The sequence below is a fragment of the Chionomys nivalis genome, chromosome 8 (genome assembly GCF_950005125.1).
Source record: "Chionomys nivalis chromosome 8, mChiNiv1.1, whole genome shotgun sequence".
In the NCBI taxonomy this organism is placed as follows: Eukaryota; Metazoa; Chordata; class Mammalia; order Rodentia; family Cricetidae; genus Chionomys; species Chionomys nivalis.
The window spans coordinates 53,685,015-53,708,651 of record NC_080093.1 but is presented as its reverse complement, the minus strand read 5'-3'; the positions used below and the strand labels follow the sequence as shown (position 1 = coordinate 53,708,651).

Here is a 23,637-nt window from a genome sequence, read left to right as displayed (position 1 = left end):
AGAAGTTCTTCCTTGTGCTCAAGAAGAGAACATACATGTATTTCCATTTATTTCAAGGCATGGAGCAGACACACCCCTGGGCTGGGGAAGGAGAGAGACAAATGGATACAAATCTTGAAAGGTTCAGTTACAGTGGAGATGGCACCAACAAGGTATTAAGGCTCCGAATGTGAGTACGTGTAGGTGCCCACACATATGCACACGCACGCACAGAGGGCCATCCACACAGGGCTGGGGGCCGGATGCAGAGGCTGGTCACTGCACACAGCTGCCTGGAATATTGCAACTCTATATATTCAGAATGTCAACAAAATGGGAAGACTGTGTTGGTCAGGGCATGTGGCAAGCTTGAGGCTCCCTGGCTTTTGGGGGATACCCCCTGGGCACTTCTCCTGCTTACAAGCTCATACTGCCGTTGGTCAGGGTACTCCCCTGGCACAGGTAGGTTCCTCTGGCTGTAGGGCAGGTGTGGGTGCAGTAACTCCCTGAACAGGCTCCTTTCCAAACAGCTTAATAACAGGATAAAAGTCCCAATGTCCTCACCAGAGCAGCCACAGCTTCTCAGTGCTTGAGCGGGCAGACTGTCCAGAAGTCACCATCATCATCCAAAGAACCCTGAGAAGTCCTGGGGGTCTTCCTTCCTGCTGCTCCTGGAAACCTCCTTGCTTTCCCCTGCTTTGCAGTGAGTGGCTGTCCAGAGCCTGCATAGGTCCTCCTGACCCCCAGATCTAAGTGGGGGTTGGCTTGGGAGTGTCAACTTGAGATGCCCAGGGGCACACTGCAGGGCAGAAACTGCATTTGGCTTTAGCATTAAGGCCGGTGCTAGGTGGAGGGCCCTGGAGGGGAGGCCAATGCTCCCTGGAGTGTCCTACAGCTGGGGTCACAGCACCCTCAGAGCCCCAGGTCCCACCTGTCATCCTCTTGTACGAGGACCCTTCTGTCCCAGTGGCCACGCCTGTGGGCTTCACTGCCTCCGTGGGCTGGTGTAAAGTGCTGGGTGCCTAGCAGGGGGCTCTGCAGGCATTACCCTAGAGACCCCAAGGGCTCCTATTTGAGGATATAGTTAATGAATAGCTGACATGTCAGGAAGATGCAGAGCAGGAACCAGGAGCGGGGGTTCTGCAGAAGGCTGGGGGCTGACGGCTGCCCAGCATGCACTGTGGAGCTCAACATGGCTGAGAGGTGCCTGCAAAGACAGGAGCGGAGGCTGTGTCAACACCAACATGGCTACCCTCCCAACCTACAAGGGAGTATGAGACAGGATGGCAGGTCTGCCTGCCGGGAACATGATTACAGGGTGGGTGGGGGCTCCTTAGAGAGAGGGGTCCCAGGGCAGGAGCCTGGGCTGTGCTTCCTGGGTATCAATTGTGGTACAGGAGGGTCTGGGCTTGAGGAATAGGCCGCTTGCATCCTTCCTACCACCCCTGGGGTGGTGGCTGAATGGTGTCCTCCTCCTCAAACCTGTGCTGAAGTCCCCTCAGCTATGTGGAGATAAGATCTCTGAAGAGGAAGCTACATTAAAAGGTTCACTAGGGTGGGCCCTTAATCTAGACTGGGATCCTAAGAGGGGATCAAGACAGAGACACCCAGGGGATGACCATGGCTGCAAGCCAAGGACAGGGCACAGGGAAGAGCCAGGCCTGAAATTTCCATCTTGAACTTTCAGCCTCCAGAATGTGAAACAATCAGTGTCTTGTTGACACCCCAGGCTGGGTGCCAGCCAGGGACATAGGAGCAGATCCACCAAGCTTGGACTTTGATGTCTGGGCTCTGTTTCCTGGATGGCAACAGTCCTTTTGGGAGGGCGGGTACCAGGTTTCCCTTTCTTTGCCCACACTACTTGGGTAAGGAATGGATGGAAAGACAAAAGTCATTGTACTGTTGAGACATCGGCTAGAAGCATCAACCTGGACTGACCAAAGGATACTTAGGAACCTGGTCAAGCACCTCCGGGAAGACCTTCTCCTCGGCAGGCTGTGCACAGCCCACTTCACATCCCTCAGCCCTCTGTCAGCCTTCTGGGTCTGGGGCGCCCCACTGTGACATTAGAAGAACCCCAGAGGTCCTTGGACTCCCCATTCTCATTAGCTGATGTGTATTTATGTAGCAGCAGCAGGGAAAGCAAACAAGGCAGCAAGCACTGAGATTTTCATGGCTTCACTGATGGCCGTCTGCAGGCAAACCACAAGACATACAGTTCCCAGAACAAGAGAGAGAGAGGTCATGTTTGACTCAGATCCCAGCACTAAAAAGCCTCTGATGGCAAGCCAATTTTCTCTACACACGCCTGTGGATTACTGAAGGTTTTTTGTTTGTTTGTTTGTTTGTTTGTTTGTTTAACCTCTAGAGTTCACAGATATGATAAAGAGAAACTGGCACTTGGCACAGGAGCACTGCTAGGCTGGCAGAGCCATCAGCTTTCCTGGGGCCAAGATACAGCCACTCCAAGCTCTCTGCCCCTCAGGCCCTAGGGTCTTTTTCATTTGTTTGTTTTGTTTTGTTTTTCCCAGACAGGGTTTCTCTGTGTAGCCCTGGGTGTCCTGGAACTCACTCTGTAGACCAGGCTGGCCTTGAACTCAGAGATGTGCCTGCCTTAGCCTCCTGACGCTGGGATGAATGGTGTGCTCCACCACTGCCCAGCAAGATCCCAGGGTCTTAAGTCGTTCCTCCCCCTCCCTACAGGTATCCAAGGGCCTCTAGTTAGTCACCTCTCACCTTCCAAAACTATGGCAGTTGACTTCAGCCAGCCCACAGTCAGGTATCGAGATCTCTATGTGGTGCTGTGTATCTGGAGCCTGCCTGGCCCAGGAGGTACTCAGCACATCCCACTCCTGTCCCACCCTCCTCAGTGTCCCAGCCCTGACTCATTTCTCTCTGCTCCATGACTCATCCCTATCAACCAACTTTCTTGGCAAGAGCTGAGAAGGAATCAGAGTCAAGTACCGTGCCGGGTGCCTAGAGGATGGGCACAAAGCTTGCTCTCCACACCCACTCCTTCTGCCCCCTCTCAGTTGGCTCTGTGAACCCCGTTTACAGGCAAGAACCAAGTGTGATGGCATATGGAGCCCTCACATGATATTGTGTGCTGACAGGAAGGAACTGTGTGACCCTGGTTCGTACCCACTGAGGTCACATAGTATGGCTCTCAGACACTCCCTTTGCTTTGAGGATAGTCTGTACAGGGGTGCTGGTGAGCTACAGGGAGCCTGAGACATGCAGGAGGGCTGCTACCTGCTTTCACACACCTGGAGTGGGTGGGAAGAGGGTCTCCCCTAGCCCTGCCTTTCTTCTAAGCCCCTTGCCTGTGCCCATTGGCTCCTGCATGAGGGTTGTACTCTCCTACGCTGGCAGGTCCCTCCGCCTCCCGTGTTCTTACCTATGCAGTTCTTGCTGAGCTTCCCGAATAGACAGCACAGCCTCTTGTAGCATCCGGAGCCGGTGAGCCTCTCGCCTGCACCGAGGGCATGGGCTCTCGCTACCTGGAAGTCCAAGATGAAGACAGCAGGGAGTAAGTTACCAGGGTGAGCTGGGATGTCCTGGCTGACCTAGGTCCTGATCTACTACCTGAGAAATCCTCAGGAGCCAACCACAAAGAGACAGGGAAAGTTAATAGGGGATACAGGCTCAGCTAACCTGAAAGCACTAGAGATGAATGACCAAGACAAGGCTGGTCCACTGCAGAGGCGGGAATAATGTTGGGGAGACATAGATGGCTCAGTAACAATAAATGAGCAGAGTCCCATCAGGAAAGGGTCAGAGCAGGGTCAGGGGCTGGGCAATGAACAGCACCCAAACAACCTCTCACAGTATCCCCGAGGCTCATGAAAATCCTACCCCAGGACCACGTGCTCTCCCAATCCCCATTTTTTAAGTAGGTTTCATGTATCCTAGCCTGGCCTTGGACTCACTATGTAGCTGAAGATCACCTTAGCCCCTGACCTCTTGTGTGACCTCTGGAGTGCTGGGTTATGGCTGTGCATTGTCAGGCTGGGTTTATGCTGTGCTGGGACTGAACCCAGGGCTTCATAAATGCTAGCCAGGTATTCTACCACTAATCCACACATCCAGTACTCTCTTTTCTTCCCCATGTCTTGACTACAGTCCTCATCAGGTCTGACTGTCCCCAGACTCTGAGAAAGCAGATCTCATAGGGACAAGTAGAGATGTACTATGAAGACACCTGCCCCTGCATCCTCATCTCTGGAAGGTACATCCTGGTCCTTACCATCCTGCAGAGGGGCTGCAGGCAGGGACAGGTCCTCTCCTTCTGCCTTCCACCAGCCAGGGCCAGGGCCTGCTTAGCATGCATGAAACCCTGGGAGCTACTTACCAGGAACAAAGTCCTCATCAGAGAGGTCTGGGCAGGACTCAGGTGTGGAACCGCTGCTCTCGGTAGCCTGGCTATGGCCAGATGGCTGGTCACTGGCCTTGCGGAGCCGCCGGTCAGGGCCAGGCCTCTGTAAAGAGATGGAGTTACTGTATCTAGGGTCTCCTCCCAAGGGCCCTTTGGGGACATGGTGGCCTGTTAATGTCAGGATGCACTAGAGTAGGGCAGTGTGCACAGGGTGGGCCCAGTGGCTTTGCAGTTGGACACAGGTGGTTTAGATCACCGGGCATGAACTGTAGTCATTCCATCTCTGGGGCCTCAGTTTCCCATCAGGAACATAAAACCGTTGACCTCCTCTTCAGGAATGAGGAGTGGTCAGCTCTGCATGGTCTGGCCACCAGGTTGTCACAAGGCCAGTGCTATTCACACTGAAACCCAGAGCATTCAACTAGGTACACCTGGTGGAGCCGTTCCTAGTCCCACCTAACATAAATATGTTTCCCTCCTTTTTTCTTTTCCTGGAGCTCCCCCAACCCTTTGACTCCTTCCTGCCTTTCCCAGGTCCTAGGCATGTATGGATGCTGGCTTCTCCTCTTCCTCCCTAGGCTACCCTAAGCCTGGGCTTCTGGGGGTAAACAGGCTGGCAGTCCAAGATACCCATGAATCAGATATTCTGTATCTTAAACCGTGAGGTCCAGGATACCCATGAATCAGATATTCTGTATCTTGGGTTCCCCACTGGAAAGAAGGAGTAATGAGAAGCCTGGGGTCAGTGAAGGCCTGCAGCCAGGTAGGGTTTGAGACATCTCAGACACGGGCTCTGAGGAAGGAGGGTCAGGTGGCCAGGTGGAGGGAGTGAGGGCTTCAGTGGTAGCCAGTCGCTGAGCTCAAACCTGGGTTGGAGCCTTGGTGAGGGGTACTGACCTTGTGCCTGGACCCCGGACTCCCTAGGAAAGTTGTCTGGCCAGACATAGTTTCCCTCTGTAGTGTGTGAAGAATCCCATCTTGTTCATATTGGGCGATGTCCTTCAGGGGGTCCCAGGGGCTGTGGCTGGAGGGTCCAGATGGTGTCCATCAGTAGAGGTGATGACCCTCACGGGAGAGGGTTCTGTCCTAGCCTAGACTTCAGCCTCTCATGATGACCCAGGGGATGACCACTGCTCAGGGTCTGTAGGGAAGGCTTAGGGGGCCTGTCTGACCACCCCTCTGTATCCCTTATCCTTAAGGTACTGCTGAAGGCAGGGAGAGGAGATTAGAGACTCCGTGACATCCCCCAAGTTAAAGCCGGCACTGCGGGGAGTCGGTCTGCAGGCTCCAGCTTCGACTGTCACTTGACACTACCCAGAATCCCCTGGGAAGGGTCTCAGTGAGGGTTTTCCCATCAGACTGACTGCGGGCGTGTCTTGAGGGATGACTGACACAGGATGTCCTGCCCACTGTCATCCCTGGGCAGGGGAAGCTGTGCTGTGAGCCACTCACTTCTCGTATCGGTAGCGCCATTCTTGGGTGAGTGGGTCCAGGTGGAAGAGCTGTGGCTTCCACGGAGTGAGGCTCTGCTGGTGCTCCCGGGCACGCTGCCGCTGTGCCTCCTCCAGCACAGACTTCTCCTGTGTGGCTTTGTGCTGGTCACCTTCACGGATGGCCTTGGTGACATGCTGCCAGAGCCTATAGGCCAGAGGATCAACCCACCAGGGACTCAGAGTGGGGCGGCTCCATTAGTCAGCAGCCCAGAATCAGTCCCCTCTACATCGGAAGGAGACTTAGAGTATTCTCCACTTGGTTGCCTTCAGCAACAGAGGGCTGAATATCTGGCAGGAAGCCTGTGTCTCTCAGGTTTTGACTCCACACTATGAACTAAGATGGGCTCCCACCTGCCACCGGCAAGGATCTCCTTGCCCGCTATGATGAGGCCCTCTCCTCCAGCTGTCCCCAGCAGGACAGTTGATCTGGCCTGAGGGGTCTGTTCTGTCTTTGACAGACACCCTGGAAAGTGCTCCCAGCATTGTGACTCTGACAACCCACCCCTCTGGCTAGCACAGTCTGCGGTCAGCAGGGCTCCTGGACAGAGGGCCTCACCTCTCAGACTCCAGCTCATTCTGTTCTTCCAATAACACCGTGTGCCGCTTCAGCCGCTGCCTGCGGACCTCCTCACTCGGAGTCCAGAAAAGCTCGGTGCCTCCACCGCCCTCTTCCTTGATAAACACATCTCTGTCCTGCCCCAGATGGCACAGCAGCATCAGAGCTGCTGGCCTGGTTGGTGACCACCCTAGGGCTCAGCCAGGCTCCTGAGGAATGATGTCTTACCCAGTGTCCGGTGAGGCGTGCCAGGACCTCCTCCCCAGACGTGATCTTTCCAGAGACCTGGTTGATGCTGCTGCTGCTCCCAAAGAAAGGCTGCAAGAGAAGGTGGCCACCGGGTGAGTGGGGAGGAGGAGGGCTCTGCTTAGAGGCTCACCCTCAGAGATCCAGGACACTCATTCTCATGACTATGGCTTAGATGAGGTTTACTACTGAAAAAAGATGCCCTCATTCCAGTGCCTTAGTCTGGACTCAAATCTGTAGTCTTTCACCATGAGGACGATGGGACTTAGGCCTGCAGGCTCTGCTGTGTGGCCTATGGGCAACCCTTTCTCTCCTTAGGCCCTGACTATGAGGATACAAAGGTGTACTTGTTTGGGGCACTTCACCTGGTGTGGAAGGAGGGGATCGGCCCTCCCTCCCTCTCTGAGTGCCATGCACTGCCTCCCACAAGCTGCATCCATTACCTTGAGCTTGAAGTCCAGTTCAGCTTGGAGCTTGTTCTTCTCGCACGCAATGGTCACTTTGCCCCCTAGCTCCATCGTCATGGTGCCATACAGGATCCCTGAAATGCAACTGGTGTTGGGATTCATCCCTGAAAGCCTGTGTCGGCAGACAGGCAGGGAGGATGGGGAGGGTGTGTAAAGGGGTTTGCTGAGATGGAGCCAGAAGCCTGCCTGTCCTTCAGTACCGTGACCCAGGAAGAAGCCTCTGCTCTGGTCTGGAGATGCCACACCCTTTGCTGGGTCAGCTCCTTCAGGAGCCCCAACTCCAGTATCTGAGAAGTCACATTTGTGACTGGGTTCTGCAGCAAAACTAGAGAGTAGCTGTGTCTGTTCCACCCCCCTCCCCCGCCCTCAGGACTGTGCAGGTGTATCTGCTCCCAGCTGTCCCCCAGGACTGTGCAGGTGTGTCTGTTTCCCCCACCCCGCCCCCAGGACTGTGCAGGTGTATCTGTTCCCCCCCGCCCCCAGGACTGTGCAGGTGTGTCTGTTCCCAGCTGTCCCCCAGGACTCTGCAGGTGTGTCTGTTCCCAGCTGTCCCCCAGGACTCTGCAGGTGTGTCTGTTCCCAGCTGTCCCCCAGGACTCTGCAGGTGTGTCTGTTCCCAGCTGTCCCCCAGGACTGTGCAGGTGTGTCTGTTCCCAGCTGTCCCCCAGGACTGTGCAGGTGTGTCTGTTCCCAGCTGTCCCCCAGGACTGTGTCGCGTGCATCTGAAAACCCAGTATGTCTTTTTCTCAGTCCACTTCTGGTCATATGGAAAATAGAATCTACTTTAAAAATCACCACCATGATTGTGGTAGTTTGAATAGGAATGGCCCTCATAGGCTCATATATTTGAAGGCTTGGTCATTAGGGAATGGTACTACTTGACCAGGATTAGGAGGTGTGGCCTTGTTAGAGTAGGTGCAGCCTTACTGGAGGAAATGTGTCACTGGGAGTGGGCTTTGGGGTCTCAAATGCCCAAGTCAGGCCCATCAGCTCTCTCTTCCCGCTGCCCGCTGATCCGGATGTAGAACTCTCAGCTACCCCTCCAACACCACTCTGCCTGCCTGCCGTCACACTTCCTGCCATGATGACAATGGACTAAACCTCTGAACTGTAAGCCAGACCCAACTAAACACTTTCCTTTATAAGAGCTGCCGTGGTCATAGTGTCTCTTCACAGCAATGGGACAGCAAGACAATGATGAAACAAAACACCCAAACATTTCTATGTGAAAACTCAGAAATGTGAAATAAAATATTTCATTTTCAAAAATGAAAAGTTAAAAAAATAAAAGTAAGTGTAGCCCAAATTCTAGTTGGTCTTACTAATAAAAACCCAGAGTCATAGAGGGGTTAATGCTGAAGGTCAGAAGAGCAGGGAGGCCAGCCACTAGTGGGACCTTTCACCTCTATCCAGGCTCAGGTCCAACGGGCCATCCTGTCCTCAGACTTCTCTCACTGCAGGGCCGATCCTCAGACTGCAACTGTCTCTACCAAACTTCAGACTGCTCTGAGCTCCTGTCTCCTTCCGCCTTATATTCCTCTCTCCACTCAGCCATCACTCCTGTCTCCATCTCCTTAGTGCTGGGGTTAAAAGGTGTTTGACCCCAAGTGCTGGGATCACCTTTGTGTGAGCTCTGTTTCTCTTTTAGGCAGATTCAATCTTGTGTTGCCCAGGGTGACCCTGAACTAACAGAGAGCCCCAGAATCCTGGGATTAAATGCATGCGCCACCCCTCCCTGGCCTCTAGTGGTTTAGCTCTGCACTCTGATCTTCAGGCTTTATTTGTTAAAACATAAACAAAATATCACTGCAGGAAGAGCCATTCGTACCAGCAAAAGGCTCAACTTCTACCCCTATGTTCTTCCAAGGGGACTGGCTATACCCAGCAAATGCCACAGGGAACTACACAGTTTAGAGGAAGGCGGGATCTTCCTGTTGCTCCAGAGGATTAGGGTTAGGGTTAGAGTTAGCCTAACTCTGGGCTGCATTACAAGGTAAGAAAAGTCAGCTACAAGTTTGGTATAATCTCCGCACTTGGAGGCCGAGGCATGAGGATTATGAGCTGGAGAACAGCCTGTGCTACAGAATGAGCACCAGGCCAGCCTGGACTACATGAGGAGACTGGCAGTTTGAATGAGAATGTCCTCCAGAGGCTCACGTATGTGAATATCTGGCCTCCACTTGAAGAGGTTTAGGGGGTGTGGCCCTGTTGGAGGACGTAAGTCAGGAGGTTGGACTTATAAGTTGGAGGCCGCGTTGGGAGTTTTTTGATATTTTCCTTTGTTCTCTCTGCTTCCGGCTTGAGGTTCAAGATACGAACTCAAAGCCTCTTGCTCCAGCTGCCGTGCCTGCTACTTGCTGTCATGCCTCCCCACAATGATGGCTAATCATCTCTCTGAAATTGGAAGCCCAAATAAAATCTTTATTTCATAAGCTGCAAGATGCTTGTCAATATGCCTGAGGAGCTGAGTTTGATCCTCGGGTTGTACATGGTGATTGGATGGGACCAACTCTTTCAAGCTGCTCTCTGACCTCCACATATGTGCAGTAGCGTGTGCTTTGTGGTAAAATATAAAATAATAGAAATGGGTTAGTCAAAGATATAAGAGCTAGCTATCTACATGCTTAAGTGATTGGCCAAACAGTGATTTAAATTATATAGTTTCTGAGTGGTTATTTCAAGTCTGGGCAGCCGGGAACAAACAAGAGGCTTCCTACAACAGGTGTGAGCAGTGGTGTAATCATGGAGGGGACCTTTCCAGTCCATGGGACTCCGAAAGCCCCTGGAAGATATGCTGAACACAAAGCCACCCACGGAAAACAAGCTGTGCTCTCAACCACAGCACCAAGAGTCCCATTATCCTAAGATTGCTTCCTCCTGTGTCACATGGCTAGATGGGAGGAGAACCGAGGTGAGGCCATCAGCCTGGATTCTTGGAGCTGGAACCTGGAGAGGCAAGCCACAGCTGCTGCCCTGAGCCTGGCAGGAAGTGTAAATGTGAACTTGGTATTTTAAAATATAGAAAAAAAAAATTTTTTTTTTTTTTTTTTGGTTTTTTGAGACGGGGTTTCTGTAACAGTCCTGGCTGTCCTAGAACTTGTTGTCCTAGACCAGGTTGGCCTCTAACTTACAGAGATCTGCCTCCTGAGTGCTGGGATTAAAGGCATGTGTTACCACCACCCGGCATAAAATTATTTATTATTTATTATTATTTTTAATTTATTATTATCTTTTTTTTTACATTTGCAATGTAGCTCAGGTTGGCCTGGGGCTACCTCAGTCTCTTAAATATTGGGGTATAGGTTTGTACCATCATAGCTAGCTCTTAGGATATTCTTTTAAGTGCCTGAATGAACAGATAGGGAGGAAAGAAGATAAAGGAAATCCCAGGTCAAAAAAAAAAAAAAAAGTAAAGTAGGAGAGAGTGAGGGTAAGGGGGGCGGGTTTTAGCAGCACTGGATACCCTTGCAGAGGCCTGGAGTTTAATTCCCAGCACCCACATGGTGCCTCACAAGCACCTGTAAGTTCAGTTCTAGAAGAATCTGGTGAGCTGACCCCCTCTTCTGGCCTCTGTGGGTACTACAAGCATGCATACATTCACATACATAAGATATAACTAGAAAGAACAAAGGGATGGTGAGGAAGAGGATAAGGAAGAAGGGAGATGGGGGAGAGCTGAATAGATGGGACGGAAGAAGAGGCAGTCTTAAGGATCCGAGACCTTGGCAGGTCTTGGCCCTCGTAGCTGGCAGTTTGTCCCCAGCCATTTTCACTCCACAGAGACTTTTATAAAGTGTCTCCGTCATAAGAGATTGCTACAGAAGGCCTTCCATAGCCAAAGAAGCACCAAGGACCAGCGACATCACTATGGCTCTGGGGATTTCAATGGACACTTCCTGTATGGCCCCCAAACAGCCTGCTTTGTAGAACTGGCAGAGACACCCAGAAAAATCACATCATCTCATCTAGGGTCTGAGGCAGCCATTGTTGGCTCCTGGGTCTTGTCTACCCCTACATCTCTGAATGCTTCCTTTTGTGTGACCCTATGACATGCACACATCCTATACTCTAGACCTTAGACCCCAGAGTCATCCCCTGAACAAGAACAACACTTAGTTGTTGTTGTTTTTTTTTTGTGACAAGATCTCACTATATAGCTCTGGCTGTCCTGGAACTCACTGTGTAGACCAGACTCACAGAGATCTCCCTGCCTGTCCCTAGCGTGTTGGGTTTAAAGACATATACCACCATGCCTAGCTCACTAAACAAATTTTCCTGAGCATCTTTTAGAGTCTTGCTGTTGGCTGTGGAATACAGGTCACTCACACAACAGGGCATGAATATTCCCAGACAGAGACGGAAGACAATCACATTTAAAACAATAGTGAGGATAGTTCTCTGGAACCTAACCAGAGTAACCACGTCACAGCAAGCTGCTGCTCAGCTGTACTGCAGCAAAGTGCGCGGTCAGAATCCTGATAAGATCAGGGAGGCGGCACACCCAGCGCCAACAGCCACGTGCGTTTCTGGAGTCTGGCTTTGCCTGTGCTTTGGCTGTGTGCTGTGTTTGTTTCTCTAGGAGCACATCTGCCCTGCTGCTTTAACATACTTGTCGCTCTCAGGCCAGGTCAGCACCAGCTCTGCCAGAGACTTAGAGGCACTCGAGAAAGAAGCTTAGCTGGCAGGGTGTGGAGACTTAGGGGCATAAGCTAAATGCTGCTCCCCAAATCCAGCTGCACTTGACCAGCTCATTCTTTGAGCTATCAGAGCTGTGCCAGGTCAAAGGCGAGGGTTTTTTCCCCCTGCTTTTTAAGATATGATCTCACTATGTAGCCCTGTCTTTGAACTCAGAGACCCGCCTTTGTCTCCCAAGTACTGGGATGAAAGGTATGAGCCACCACAGCAGGTTTAGCATGGATTCTCAATTTTATTTTCGGAAGTTCTCAGGGTTGAATACTAGCCTCCGCAGGCTCAGTATGTGCTCTACCGCTGAGCGTCAGCTTCAGCCCCCAACCAGAGGGATTTTGAGGGTGGGGAAGCTCTTCGGTTTGACACTACAGTGGTAACTCAATGTCACTATTCTTAAAACCTGTAGAATACATACAATGAGTGGGCCTTAAAGGAAACTGTGGACTCCAGCTAAAAGCTAAGTCTTAGTCTGGGTTTGCCATGAACATGTAACAATGTGCACCATGCTAAGGAAGGTGTCTGTGACAGGAGCCTGGGGTGGGTAGGGGTTTACAGGAATTATTCTTCTTGACCTGTGTGTGCGGTGCTGGGACCTGACCATACCAGGCAAGTGTGCACCACTGAGCAGTGAGCCCAGCTCCCTTCCTGTCTTTTAATTTTGAGACATGGTCTCACTAAGTTATCCAGGCTGGTCTTGAACTTACTCTGCAGCCCAGGCAGGCTCTGAAATTTCAATCCTCCTGCCTTGGCCTCCTCAATAGCTGGGACTGATCACTAACACAACAGGAACCAGAGGCAACAATCAGTGAGGAGAAACTAGGAGTCCACCCAGAGTTACACCCCCAGTTCTGAAAAGTCACTTAGGTCAGGACACTTTTAAACAAGCAAACACAGGAATGTTTAGCATCTGCTCTGCTTCATCTCGGTCGTCAGTGCTGCCTGAATTTCGAATCCCCTGGGAGGCATACCTTTGGGTAGGTCTACGAGGGTCTTCCCAAGGAAATTTAGCAGAGCAAGGAAGACTCACCCTAGGTATGGATGGCACATCCCGGGGTCCTTAGCTGAATACCAGGATCATCTCTGCTTTCTGACTGTGGATTCAATATGACCAGCTGCGTCACCTACCCCTTCATGGTGGGCTGTACCCTCAAAGTGGTTTCCAAAATAAACTCTTTCTTCCTTTCTTAGTTGTTTTTACCATGTCATAAGAAGAAAAGTAACTAACACTGTCCCCTACACCATGACTGAGGGCTAGCCTGGCCTATCGGGGAGTAGGGCGTGGCACAGTCACTCACCTCGGCAGTGGGCATAGGGCATGGTGAGGGTGTACTCCTCCTTGCGATTCAGGAAGGTGAGTTTAGCTTTGCCATCCAAAAGCGCTGACAGGGAGTTCCCTGCAAGGACAGAACAGGGGCTGTTGAAGGCACAGACCCTTAGCATCAGTCTCCTGCTGGACCTCAAGGTCTGAGTGCCCTTTCAAAATATCCCAGAGTTTCCAGTGCCTGGAGAACTGGAAAGCTGGAGCACCGAGGGAGAGACACACAACCTCTGGTCCTTGGATATCATAAAAACTCTTTGGTTTGCACCCATTATGAATCCTGGGAAAATCATCTGCCTTGCAGCATGTTTGTGGTCTAACCCAGTTACTCCACCAGGGAGCTTCAGGGTGGAGACTATAAACCTTCTGGAGCTAGCCTGAGCCCAGGGCATAGGTGGTGAATGGAACATGGGTGCAGATGCCACATGCTACCGTCTGCGGCTACTGGACACACAGACCCTGAGCACACACCTGCACACAAGGTAAAGAGGCGCCTGAGGGGGAAAGGGGAAAGGTGTTGGTGAGGTTGCCGGGCACTGCCATTCCCCAGCTCAGAGCAGCACAGAAACGCAGCATGTCCTGTGATCATAGGCTGCTCTGGCCTTCTTAGAACACTCCAGTGCCTGCCACCAGCCATGTGCGGATACCAAAACACTTGATGGGACCCATGCAGTGGAACACTGTGCTTCACTCTGATTTCACCTCTATATACCTACCTACATTCTCTCTATCTACATATTACCTATCTCTCTGCCTCCTACCCACCTATGTATTATCTATCTATCTATCTATCTATCTATCTATCTATCTATCTATCTATCTATCATCTATAGACTGACTTTCTGACTATCTATCTATCTATCTATCTATCTATCTATCTATCATCTATAGACTGACTTTCTGACTTTCTATCTATCTATCTACCTACCTACCTTCTGTCTGTCTGTCTGTCTGTCTGTCATATATCCACCATCATCCATTTGCAGCTCTGGGGATGGAACCCAGGACCTCTGCACACCAGGTACGTACTTTCCACTGATCTACAGACCAGCTCCCCTTTTAATGGCTACACACAGCCACATGTGGCTGACAGCTATAGAATCAGGTGGCTGTGCTGGAGGAAATCCTTCCTGCAGGCTTCTCCTCCTTTGTTCTCTTGCTCCCCTGCAGAAGGTGTCCACTCTAAGCAGACGTGAGGCCACCCATGTCATTCCCCCACTGGGCTTCTGGGGTTCACTGGCTTCTGGAGTGAAGTTCTCCTCCCACTTCTGCCGCCTGGGAGCCTCCTCACCGTAGAACCTGGACTTTGCTGTGATGCTGCCGCTCATGCAGAAGCCATCCTTGCGGTTGCTGACATAGAAGGCAGACACAGGAGGATGGTGAGATACCTGCATGAAGAGAATTGGAGACGGCTCCAGAAAGAGCAGTCCCAGAAATGACATACCTCTGGGTCCCAGGGGGAAGTGTGGAGTGAGGGGCACATTCCTAGAAGTACCAGGGCAGAACCTGAATCCCAGTATTTGGGAACCTATTCAGATTTCTGAGTCATCTATGGATGCCCCGTGCTGAGAGGCTGCTGCCCTCCTCCAGGGGGCGCTCTGTCACTTCTTGAAGAATCCCCAGGGACAGTGACCAGAGTGCAGCCTCTCCTATGGTAGGGTATGGGCCACTGAAAACACCACCCTTGGTCGCACAGGCCCCTGTCCACCGCCCACACCGAGCTGGAAGGCTGATCTGGGCAGTGGGGTCTTGCCTGCTCTGCTATGTAGAAGGTGTGGCTGTTGGTCTGAGGGTGCAGCCAGCGGCAGCGGAAGGTCTCCCCCAGGATGGGGTTATAGGGTTTCTTGACGCCCTGTGGGGAGCACAAAGACAAGTTGGAGGAACCAGGAGGAGAAAGTCACTTCCAGGGGTCTAGACGGGGTGAGCACCTAATATAGGGGTGCTCCTGCCTCTAGAAGGGGTTTTGAGTTGCCATTAGCACCCTGCTTCTGCTTTGAGGGGACGACTTTTTGAGGATGGCTCACAGTTGGAGGCGCGCCTCAGGAATCCCTGGCTTTTACTGAGCTCAGAGGGGCCTCAAGACCTCAACCAAATCTGACTGGCCAGGACTGGGGCACAGCCCACACATAACTGGGTCAAAGCCAAGCTTGGGAGGTACCAGGGTTCCCTTGGTCTATCTCAGTCTACCATATGACTCTGGGTTGGTCTCTCCTCTCTGGGCCTCAGGCTCACATCTATATGAGACTATAGAACTGGAATTAAACTCACTGGAATCTTCCTGCTTTTGCCTCCTGAGTGCTAGTATTTTAGGGGTGAGCTACCACACCTGTGTGTGTGCTTGTGCATGTGTGCATGTGTATGAGTGGACATGCCTGTGGAGGCTGGCAGTCAACGCTGAATACTGTCCGGCAAAGATAGGACCGCTCACTAACCTAGCACTTGCCAAGCAAGCTAGGCTGGCTGGCCTGTGAGCCACAGGTTCTCCCATCTCTGACTCCTCAGCACTGCCATCTGGTTCACCCAGTCCTGTGAACCTAAGCAACGAAACCCAGGTCTTCATGCCCACAGGGCAAACATTTTACTAATTGAGCTCTCCCCCATCCTCCCTCCCCTTTCAAAGATGGATTCTCACGTATATAGCCCAGAAGGCCTTGAACAGGAAATCCTCCTGCTGGTGCTCCCCTAGTGCTGGAATTACAGCTGTGCACCACCAGGTCTGGCCAGAGTCTTGGTTGTCAAGTTTGTGTACTATGGAACCCCAGTTTCAGGTAGACCTGCAGTGCACTCCGTAACCAGAGCAGCTACTGCCAGCAGAGTGCTGGGCTGGGGGTTCTCAAAAGGGGCTCTGTGACAGATAACCCCAGATCCCAGGGGCACTGTGTAACTCAGGGTCAACACTGTTGTGTGTGGTGGCACCTGTCACACAGCCTGAGGCTGTCTCCTTGGAGACTGAGAAAGGATCCAGTTAGTGGACCCAGCATTGGGAGCTGGGCCTGAGAAGTCCAAGAAAGGACTGTCCTCCACCTCTCAGGATCTGGGGCCGTGGTGAGCAGAGATGTTTTTTTCTGGACCATGGAGGAGAGTGTTGGTCCCACTCATGGTGGGCTGACAGACCCCTGCTTGAGACCCTGCCCTTCCCACAGGCCCCCCTCACCTTGGGCTTCTTGTAGAAGCCAGACAGATACCATCGCAGCACAAGCTTCATGCGGCAGTAAGGGTCTTCCTCCGCAGCTGCCCTGGGATGGGGTGGAGAGCTCTGACTCAGGCTGGGGTCCCCAGCTACCCCCCCAAGCACTCACCCCTTTCTTCAACCCTTCCAACCTCCATCCAGTTGTCTGAAAGAGGCAGCCTCATCCCAGACGACCTCAACACCCCTTGTCATACTTCCAGGTGGGCCAGAAACAGGCAAGTGTGCTTAAAACATAGCCAGAAAGGGCTGTGGCCAGTTCCACATGAGGGCAGAGAGAGCTCTGCACGCTCTGGGCTGCTGGGGTGCCCTCACCTCTAGGAAGAACCCTTGATATGCATGCCTTTACTTCCCTCTTGCTGGCTCTACCCTGCCCCCTGCCTCTGCAGCCCTCAGGGGCTGTGGAAGCCCCTTCTGTCAGTGCCGCACCTGGAGAGCAGGTCCCCATGATAGTAGTAATCCGAGAGCTTGCTGAGGAAGGAGCGAGGCTCCAGCACGAAGGTGGGCAGCACCACGCGCGACAGGTCCATGCCCGGCCGCAGCTGACGTAGCAGCACCCACATCAGACTCTTGTTTTCCTCTGACACGGTCTCCACCTGGGATGTCTCATCCAGCTGCAGCAGAGCGACACGGTCAGCCTCCGTGAGCTGGGACGTGGAGCCCCCGCTCTGGGTTGCCCAAAGGAGCTGAGGGACAGGGAGTCAGCACGGCGCATTTGGTCCTTGCCCACAGGATACATGCCCACCCGGTGTGAATGAGTGCCCCCGCCCATTCTGGACTTGGGAGCGAGTGGGTTCGTCAGCGGGTCTGAGAACAGACCAGCTGTTTTCTACCTCTGGTGTCCCGGCTCTCCTCACAGAGACAACTGCTATGGTGCCACATGGCTCATTCACAAGGCTCTCACTAGAGGCCAAACCCACAGGGCTGCCCGATCCTGTACATCTGGACTTCAAAACCCAAGCTAAAAACCCTCTTCTCTAGAAGTTCCAGTTTCCCGGGTCATCTGTGCTTGCGAGTGTGCCAGGCAGCTTTCTACTGCTGTAAGAAATGCCCAAGGCAGTCAATTTTAAAAGAAGAAAGGTTTGAGCTAATCTCAGCACTAAGGAGGCTGACAAAGAGGACTGCTATTTATGGCCAGCCTGTGCTCCTGAGTGCTAGATCAATCAGAGCTACACGGCCCAGTCACAAAGGAAACAAGTTTTATCTTCAGTGTGGAGGGCTTGGTGTGGATTGCTGAGCAGCACTGCTTTGGGTCTCTGGAGAGGTGGTACAGGATGGAGGAAGTGCACGGCAGCACAAGTGCTCACGATCAGGATGCAACAGAGAAAGAAACCTAGCAGACCCCTCTCAGGCCACGCCCCCAGTGATCTAACTTCCTCCTCCCAGGTCCCAACTGCTCAAGGTTCTATCACCTCCCAGCAGTGACAAGCTGTCCACACTTGGCCTTTGGAGGATGCTCAACATGCAGATGACAACAGTGAGAGACAGCACAGGTTCCTCAGGGGCCCAATGTCGTCCGACCCACGGGTTTCCCAGGGTCATGCTAGGTGTATACAGGTCCCCAGTGTGTACAGGAGTTTGTCAGCTGTCCAGCAGGGAGGGCTGGGATCTTTCCTAAGCTTCCTGTCCCCTGGTCACAGTCCACCCCAGTGCAGGAGAGCTGATATGGGCCCTCACATCACCCCTGTATCTCATGCTCAGTGGGCAGGGTATTCAGAGATGTCCACTCATGGACGCAGATGCGAAGATTGCCGCCCTAGCCCTGACGTGTCCCATTTCCACTCTCTAAGGCGACAGTGGCTCTTACCTCTCCCAGCTCCTCCTGGACCTGCTCCACATAGGTCGTTCCTCTCCGTGGCCCACCAGGGCTGTCCAACGGGTCGCTCCCACTCTCATTGGTCTTGCGGCTGTGATCCTGGGTATCAGCATCTGAGTCTTCGGCGTTCTCTCGTTCTGACTTGTCGGAGAATGCATCATTCTCCAGGTGGTTCTCCAAGACAGACCCGTTCAGACTGGAGAGTGGAAATGCCCATGGACCCCCAATTCCAGGCAGCACCTAGGACCTCAGACACCCATCTTTGCCTCTCTCACTGTAGGGACTTCACACACTGCCTTATACTGAGTGACCTGCCTTTGTACGATTGCTCCTGTTTTACCAGTAAGGATGCAAAGACTGGTACCCACGGGGGAGAACAAGTCTGCCACCCTAGCTGGCCTCCCTCCTGCTGCTTATGGGGACAGCATGCAGGCCCCCTGTCACTCAGATCACTCACGGGAACAGATCTTGGTCTGGGATGGTGGTTGAGGTGGGCAGTCCGTAGAGAGAAGAGGGCGAGGCATCGGGTGAGGACCCCTGCTCTCCATCTCGGCCCTGCTTGCATGTGCTCAGTCGCAGCAGGCTGGAGCAGCGCAGGGCCAGCTCCAGGGCATCCAGCCAGCAGCGGCCTGGGGGACACAGAGTGAGTCTGGTGGGGTGGCCTTCCCTGTACTTCCCCACTGTGGTAGTTTGAATATAACTGGCCCCTATAATCTCATAGGGAGTGGCACTGTTAGGAGGTGTGGCATTTTTGGAGTAGATATGGCCTTGTTGGAGGAAGTGTGTCACTGCGGTGATGGGCTTTGAGGTCTTATATGCTCAGGATACCACCTAGTGTCTCAGTCAACTCCTTTTGCTTGCAAGGTGTAGGATTCTCAGCTACTTCTCCAGCACCACATCTGCCTGCACGCTGCCATGTCCCACCCCGATGATAACAGACTGAAGCTCTGAACTATAAGAGTGGCCATGGTTACGCAATAGAGACCCTAACTAAGACACCTACCAAGGAATGATGGGAAGTAGCTTTCAAAAACCAATCTCCTGCCAAGGTACCCCGTCTTTCAGTCATAAAACGTCTGATCCCACACCTCACTCCATCCCACTAGGGTCAAGTTAAAGAGTTAAAGATCTGCCTCCCCACAGACCCCCAGCCTTGCATGTAGCCATCCTAGCAGGAATGAATATAAGCTAGAGACAGGCCTGCCCCTTCCTATGGCCATCAGACTATTGAAACAATGGACCTCAAGACACCGGAATTTTCCCAGGAGTCTCAAGCGGGGGAAAGGAAAGGCTGAAGCCTGGTGCCAGCCAGAGGGGGAGCCTGTCTCCCAGAGAGATCTCACAGAGTTCTGAGAACTTGTCAGACCGCCTTGCAGGAGAGCCTGGAACTGACAGTGATGGGTCAGTGATGGGCAGGACCACACCCTGACCAGGGCTGCTTAGCTACGCACACCTCCTGCCCTCTACCTTAACCTAAATTTCGCACCAAGATCCTAAAGATGGACTTGAGGGCCTTCATTTCTCTTCACAATGTATCCACACTGAATAAATCTCCTTCCTCTGTGTTTCACTGCTGTTTGAATGTTTAACTCATAAACTGAGAATAGATGGCTGAGTCCAGCTTGTTGGGGCTGCCAGCAGCTCTGGGAACATGTGTGCACATGTGTGTGCCCATGGGAATGACAGAGCATGAGGCACACATCAGGGATCGTGTGTGACTAGGGACAGAGGCTGGGCAGGGGTCTATTGTGCCAGTGAGGAGCCAGTGATCAGGCTTCAAGAGGCAACAAAAGACAGTCAGGGGACAGGCAGAGTGGGGCCTCTGATGTGGCCCTGAGGTCCCACTTTCTTTGTGACTGTGTGAGTGTGTGTGTGTGTGCAGGGCTTGGTTAGACCTGTGTCACACCACTGTCCTGAGAAGCAGGGAGGGGGTGACAGATAGGAGGGTGTTGTTAGGAGCAATGGGGAGAGGCACCCATGCAGGTGACACCAGTGTCTGGCATGATTACTAACAGCAGGGCTTCCATCCACCCCATGCCTCAGAGCCTCCTATAAATGATACCTTAGTGTCCGAGGGACTCATGTGTGAGGGCCCCAGCTTAAGGTGAGATAAGGAAGCTTTTGATTCCTAAGCTTCCATGCTTGGTGTACCCGGGTACTGTGGGCTTCTTTTCCTAACTTAAAGCTACACAGCCTGTTGTTAGTGAGCCCCTAGGGCTACACTGGGAAGCTCAGGGGACCCACCTGGTGCCCTGGAACTGCCCTCTTGCTGAAGGATGCCTGGGATCCTGAAGGGCTCGCTGTAGGCTTGCTTTGAGCACAGTACTGCCACCAGTGACACTGGGCATTTGTGGGGACAGTGAGAGGATCATGGGAGGTTACATAACTCAGGGTGAGACCTGGGGAGATCACTGTGGAATTGGACGTAGGGTCCAAATGTGCATTGTGTGGTGGCCATAAAAGACTAGACATCCTGAACGCTACACAGCCTTAGAAACCAATTTGAAAGCCTCTGGCTCCTCCTGTAGGAAGCCTACCCTGATACACATGGGGCTGCAGATAATCTTCCTTGACTGTGGCCCCCGACAATCAAGGCTTCAGTTCAGGTCTGCCATTTGTTGGCAGTTCAGTGCTCAGACCCCCAAGGTGTGCAGGCTCTGTTAGGGCACAGGTTGTCTGTCCACAGAGTCCAGCAGGACCAAAGTGAACAACAATATTAAAAGCATGACAGAGAGGGTATATAATAATATTAAAAGCATTCAAGATAGTCTGGTCAGGAGTATGGATATAATATATTTGACCACCAGGGGGAGCCATAGCACCAGCAGTTAAGCTATATACGGGATTCCAAGTCAGGACAGCTGGACCCCAAATGTGGGGCCTTCGACCTCCAGCAGGGGGCACCAGCTCTGAGGTTTTGATAAGGAGCCATAGCCTTGGCTAGAGGCTGTCACCTGAAGGATTCCTAGTTACAGAGATGAGCTGCTGCTTGGAATCTGTTATCTAATTCAGAGAATCTGGAAGCCCACATTAATACCTATAACCTATTGCTAGACTTAGTGTTGCCTGTTACTTAGTGTCCCCATCTGTCAAACATGAAGTATCACAGTAGAACTCGTTGGTGGCACTCAGAACTATCACCTGATTATCTCCATACAGCCCTGAGATTCTCAAAGCACTGGGGTGACAGGTACAGCAAGTCCCATTTAATCCACGAGGAAACTGAGGCTCGGCTGAGAGAGAGGTATCACTGTAGGGCACTCAGTCTGTGACTTTGGGTAGCTGATTCCAGGGGACACTGGGATGGCAGAAACAGGGCAGGTGGCACTCACCGTCCGACTCAGAGGCGGCCCTGAAGATCAGGTAACTGCTGGGGAGTGGCTGGGTGATGGAGCCCACACTCTCACCTTTGGGGCCCTGGAAAGGCAAAGACCTGCAGTGTCAGACACTGGGCCAGGAAGGCCAGGAGGAAGGGGGTGGGGGCACTCCCCATCCCTTTCTGAGCAGGGGCCTCTTCAGTTCAGATCCCTGATTACAGTGGCCACACCCAGCTAAGGAAAATCCTGGAGTCATAGTGGAATGAGCTTTAGAGGGACAGCTAAGGACGCTCAGTATAAGGAAAAATGTCTGGTATTTGGAGTAAATGTTTTGTTTTGCTTTCCTTTTGAGACAGGGTTTCACTATGTAGCCCTAGCTGGCCTGTAACTTGCTCTGTAGACCAGGCTTGGCATCAAACTCAGACCTGCCTACTTCTGCCTCCGGAGTGCTGGAGAATATCTATACAGTCAGAATTTTCATATAAAACAGTTTTATTTTTTCTCCTTTTTGGTTTTTCAGACAGTTTTTGTTGTTGGTTTGTTTTGAACAAGGTCACCCTCACTCTACAGCCCAGACTAGCCTAGAACTTTCTTTCTTTCTTTTTTTTTTAAAGATTTTATTTATTATGTATACAGTATTCTGTTTGCATGTGTGTCTGCAGGCCAGAAGAGGGCGACAGATCCCATTATAGATGGTTGTGAGGTACCATGTGGTTGCTGGGAATTGAACTCATGATCTCTGGAAGAGCAGACAGTGCCCTTAACTTCTGAGCCATCTCTCCAGCCCCCGCCTAGAACTTTCTATGTAGCTGAAGATGGCTTTGAACCTCTGATCTTCCTGCCTCGACCCCTCAAGTGCTGCCCACCTTTGGGCGATGGAGTGTCCTCAGCAGGCTGAAGGGAGGCTGTGCAGTGCTAGCTCAGTCATATTCATAAATTTTTGAGGTGCAGTATTTTTAAGCCACAGTGAGTTTATTCAGCTGTGATTTCACCAAAAGTGGAGAGAATACTACTTTTAAAACTAACAGAAGTCCAGGTATGGTAGTTTATACCTGCCTGTAATCTCAGCATTTAAGAGGATGAAGCAGGAGGATTGTCACAAGTTCTAGGCTAGCCTGAACCACAGAGTGAGTTCTACATCAGTATGGGCCATAGAGTAAGAGAAACCATGTCTCAAAAAACCAAACCAAACTGGGTGAGGTAGTACACTCCTTCAATCCCAGCACTCAGGAGACAGAGGCAGGCAGTGCTCTATGAATCTGAGAGGAGCCTCCATAGTGAGTTCCAGGCCTGCCAAAGCTACACAGTGTCACCTTGTGTAAAGCTACACAGTGTCACCTTGTGTCACTCCCACCCCCAAATCCAAGCAAAACATAAACTTAGTTGATTCTCTGAAACCCAAATGCCACTAGGTTTCTCCTGGGACCTACGCCTTTCCTGATGAGTCCTAGCTGAACAGTCCTGGTGATGAGGGATGAGGTCTGAGCCAGGAACAGGCCCCTCCTCCCCTCCAGACAGCACTGGATGAGAGACCTAACGTATAGCCTGGATCTGCCCCATCTCCACTTCCCCCAGCTCATCACAGGATGCTCGACCCCAGGGATCCCTTGCTAGAGCTCCCGTTTTTGGAACTGGGATCCCAGGAGAAACCCCCAATCTCCCTGGACCCCCACCTGGGCGCCCTGTTGATCAGCTCACCTTTACGGCCCACACAGACTGGTCCAGCGGGTGGAAGAGTTTGAAGCAGAAGCCGTCCTTCTTGGAGGGGCGCTCGATGAGCTCACAGCAGTGCAGCAGCACCGTGCCCACCCACTGGCCCACCTTGGGCGTCTTGTAGATGAGCAGCACGCCTGGCTTGAGCACGCACCACAGCTTCGTCCAGCTCTTCAGGGTCCCTCGGATCTGCAGAGGACTTCCCGGTCAGGGGCATCCGTGGAGGATACCCCCTGAGCCAGCTACACAGCTTGGTGGGGGTGACCAGAGGCAGGGACTGGGATGATGGACTCCCGGAGGCTGCAGGAACTAGGAGGAGTAGCCCAGACTTCTGGGGGGAGTGTGGTCCTCACAGCACCTTGACTTTGGACTCTGGCCTCCAAATAGACTTATGAGGAGCTGGCTTCGGCATCGGGTCATTTGTTATCGTAGTTCAGGGTTTTGTAGTGACAAACACACATGTCTCCCAAGTGCCACAGAT

At 52.4% G+C, this 23,637-nt stretch overlaps 1 protein-coding gene across 2 annotated transcripts in view; it reads right to left on the bottom strand.

The window, feature by feature from the left end:
* Osbpl5 (oxysterol binding protein like 5) overlaps positions 1 to 23,637 on the bottom strand; it is a 74,158-nt gene continuing 50,521 nt past the window's right edge. For both annotated transcript variants that reach the window (XM_057779028.1, XM_057779029.1), the window contains exons 6-22: positions 23,142 to 23,345; positions 21,459 to 21,543; positions 18,584 to 18,755; positions 18,118 to 18,322; positions 16,740 to 16,924; positions 16,278 to 16,359; positions 14,877 to 14,975; positions 14,415 to 14,511; positions 13,101 to 13,199; positions 7,093 to 7,190; positions 6,632 to 6,721; positions 6,404 to 6,540; positions 5,807 to 5,992; positions 5,252 to 5,378; positions 4,331 to 4,457; positions 3,377 to 3,479; positions 1 to 1,186 (exon numbers count right to left, since the gene is read on the bottom strand). In XM_057779028.1, coding sequence (XP_057635011.1) covers positions 1,048 to 1,186; positions 3,377 to 3,479; positions 4,331 to 4,457; positions 5,252 to 5,378; positions 5,807 to 5,992; positions 6,404 to 6,540; positions 6,632 to 6,721; positions 7,093 to 7,190; positions 13,101 to 13,199; positions 14,415 to 14,511; positions 14,877 to 14,975; positions 16,278 to 16,359; positions 16,740 to 16,924; positions 18,118 to 18,322; positions 18,584 to 18,755; positions 21,459 to 21,543; positions 23,142 to 23,345 — 2,235 coding nt within the window. In that variant the 3' untranslated portion in view covers positions 1 to 1,047. The remainder of the gene's footprint in view (positions 1,187 to 3,376; positions 3,480 to 4,330; positions 4,458 to 5,251; positions 5,379 to 5,806; positions 5,993 to 6,403; positions 6,541 to 6,631; positions 6,722 to 7,092; positions 7,191 to 13,100; positions 13,200 to 14,414; positions 14,512 to 14,876; positions 14,976 to 16,277; positions 16,360 to 16,739; positions 16,925 to 18,117; positions 18,323 to 18,583; positions 18,756 to 21,458; positions 21,544 to 23,141; positions 23,346 to 23,637) is intronic.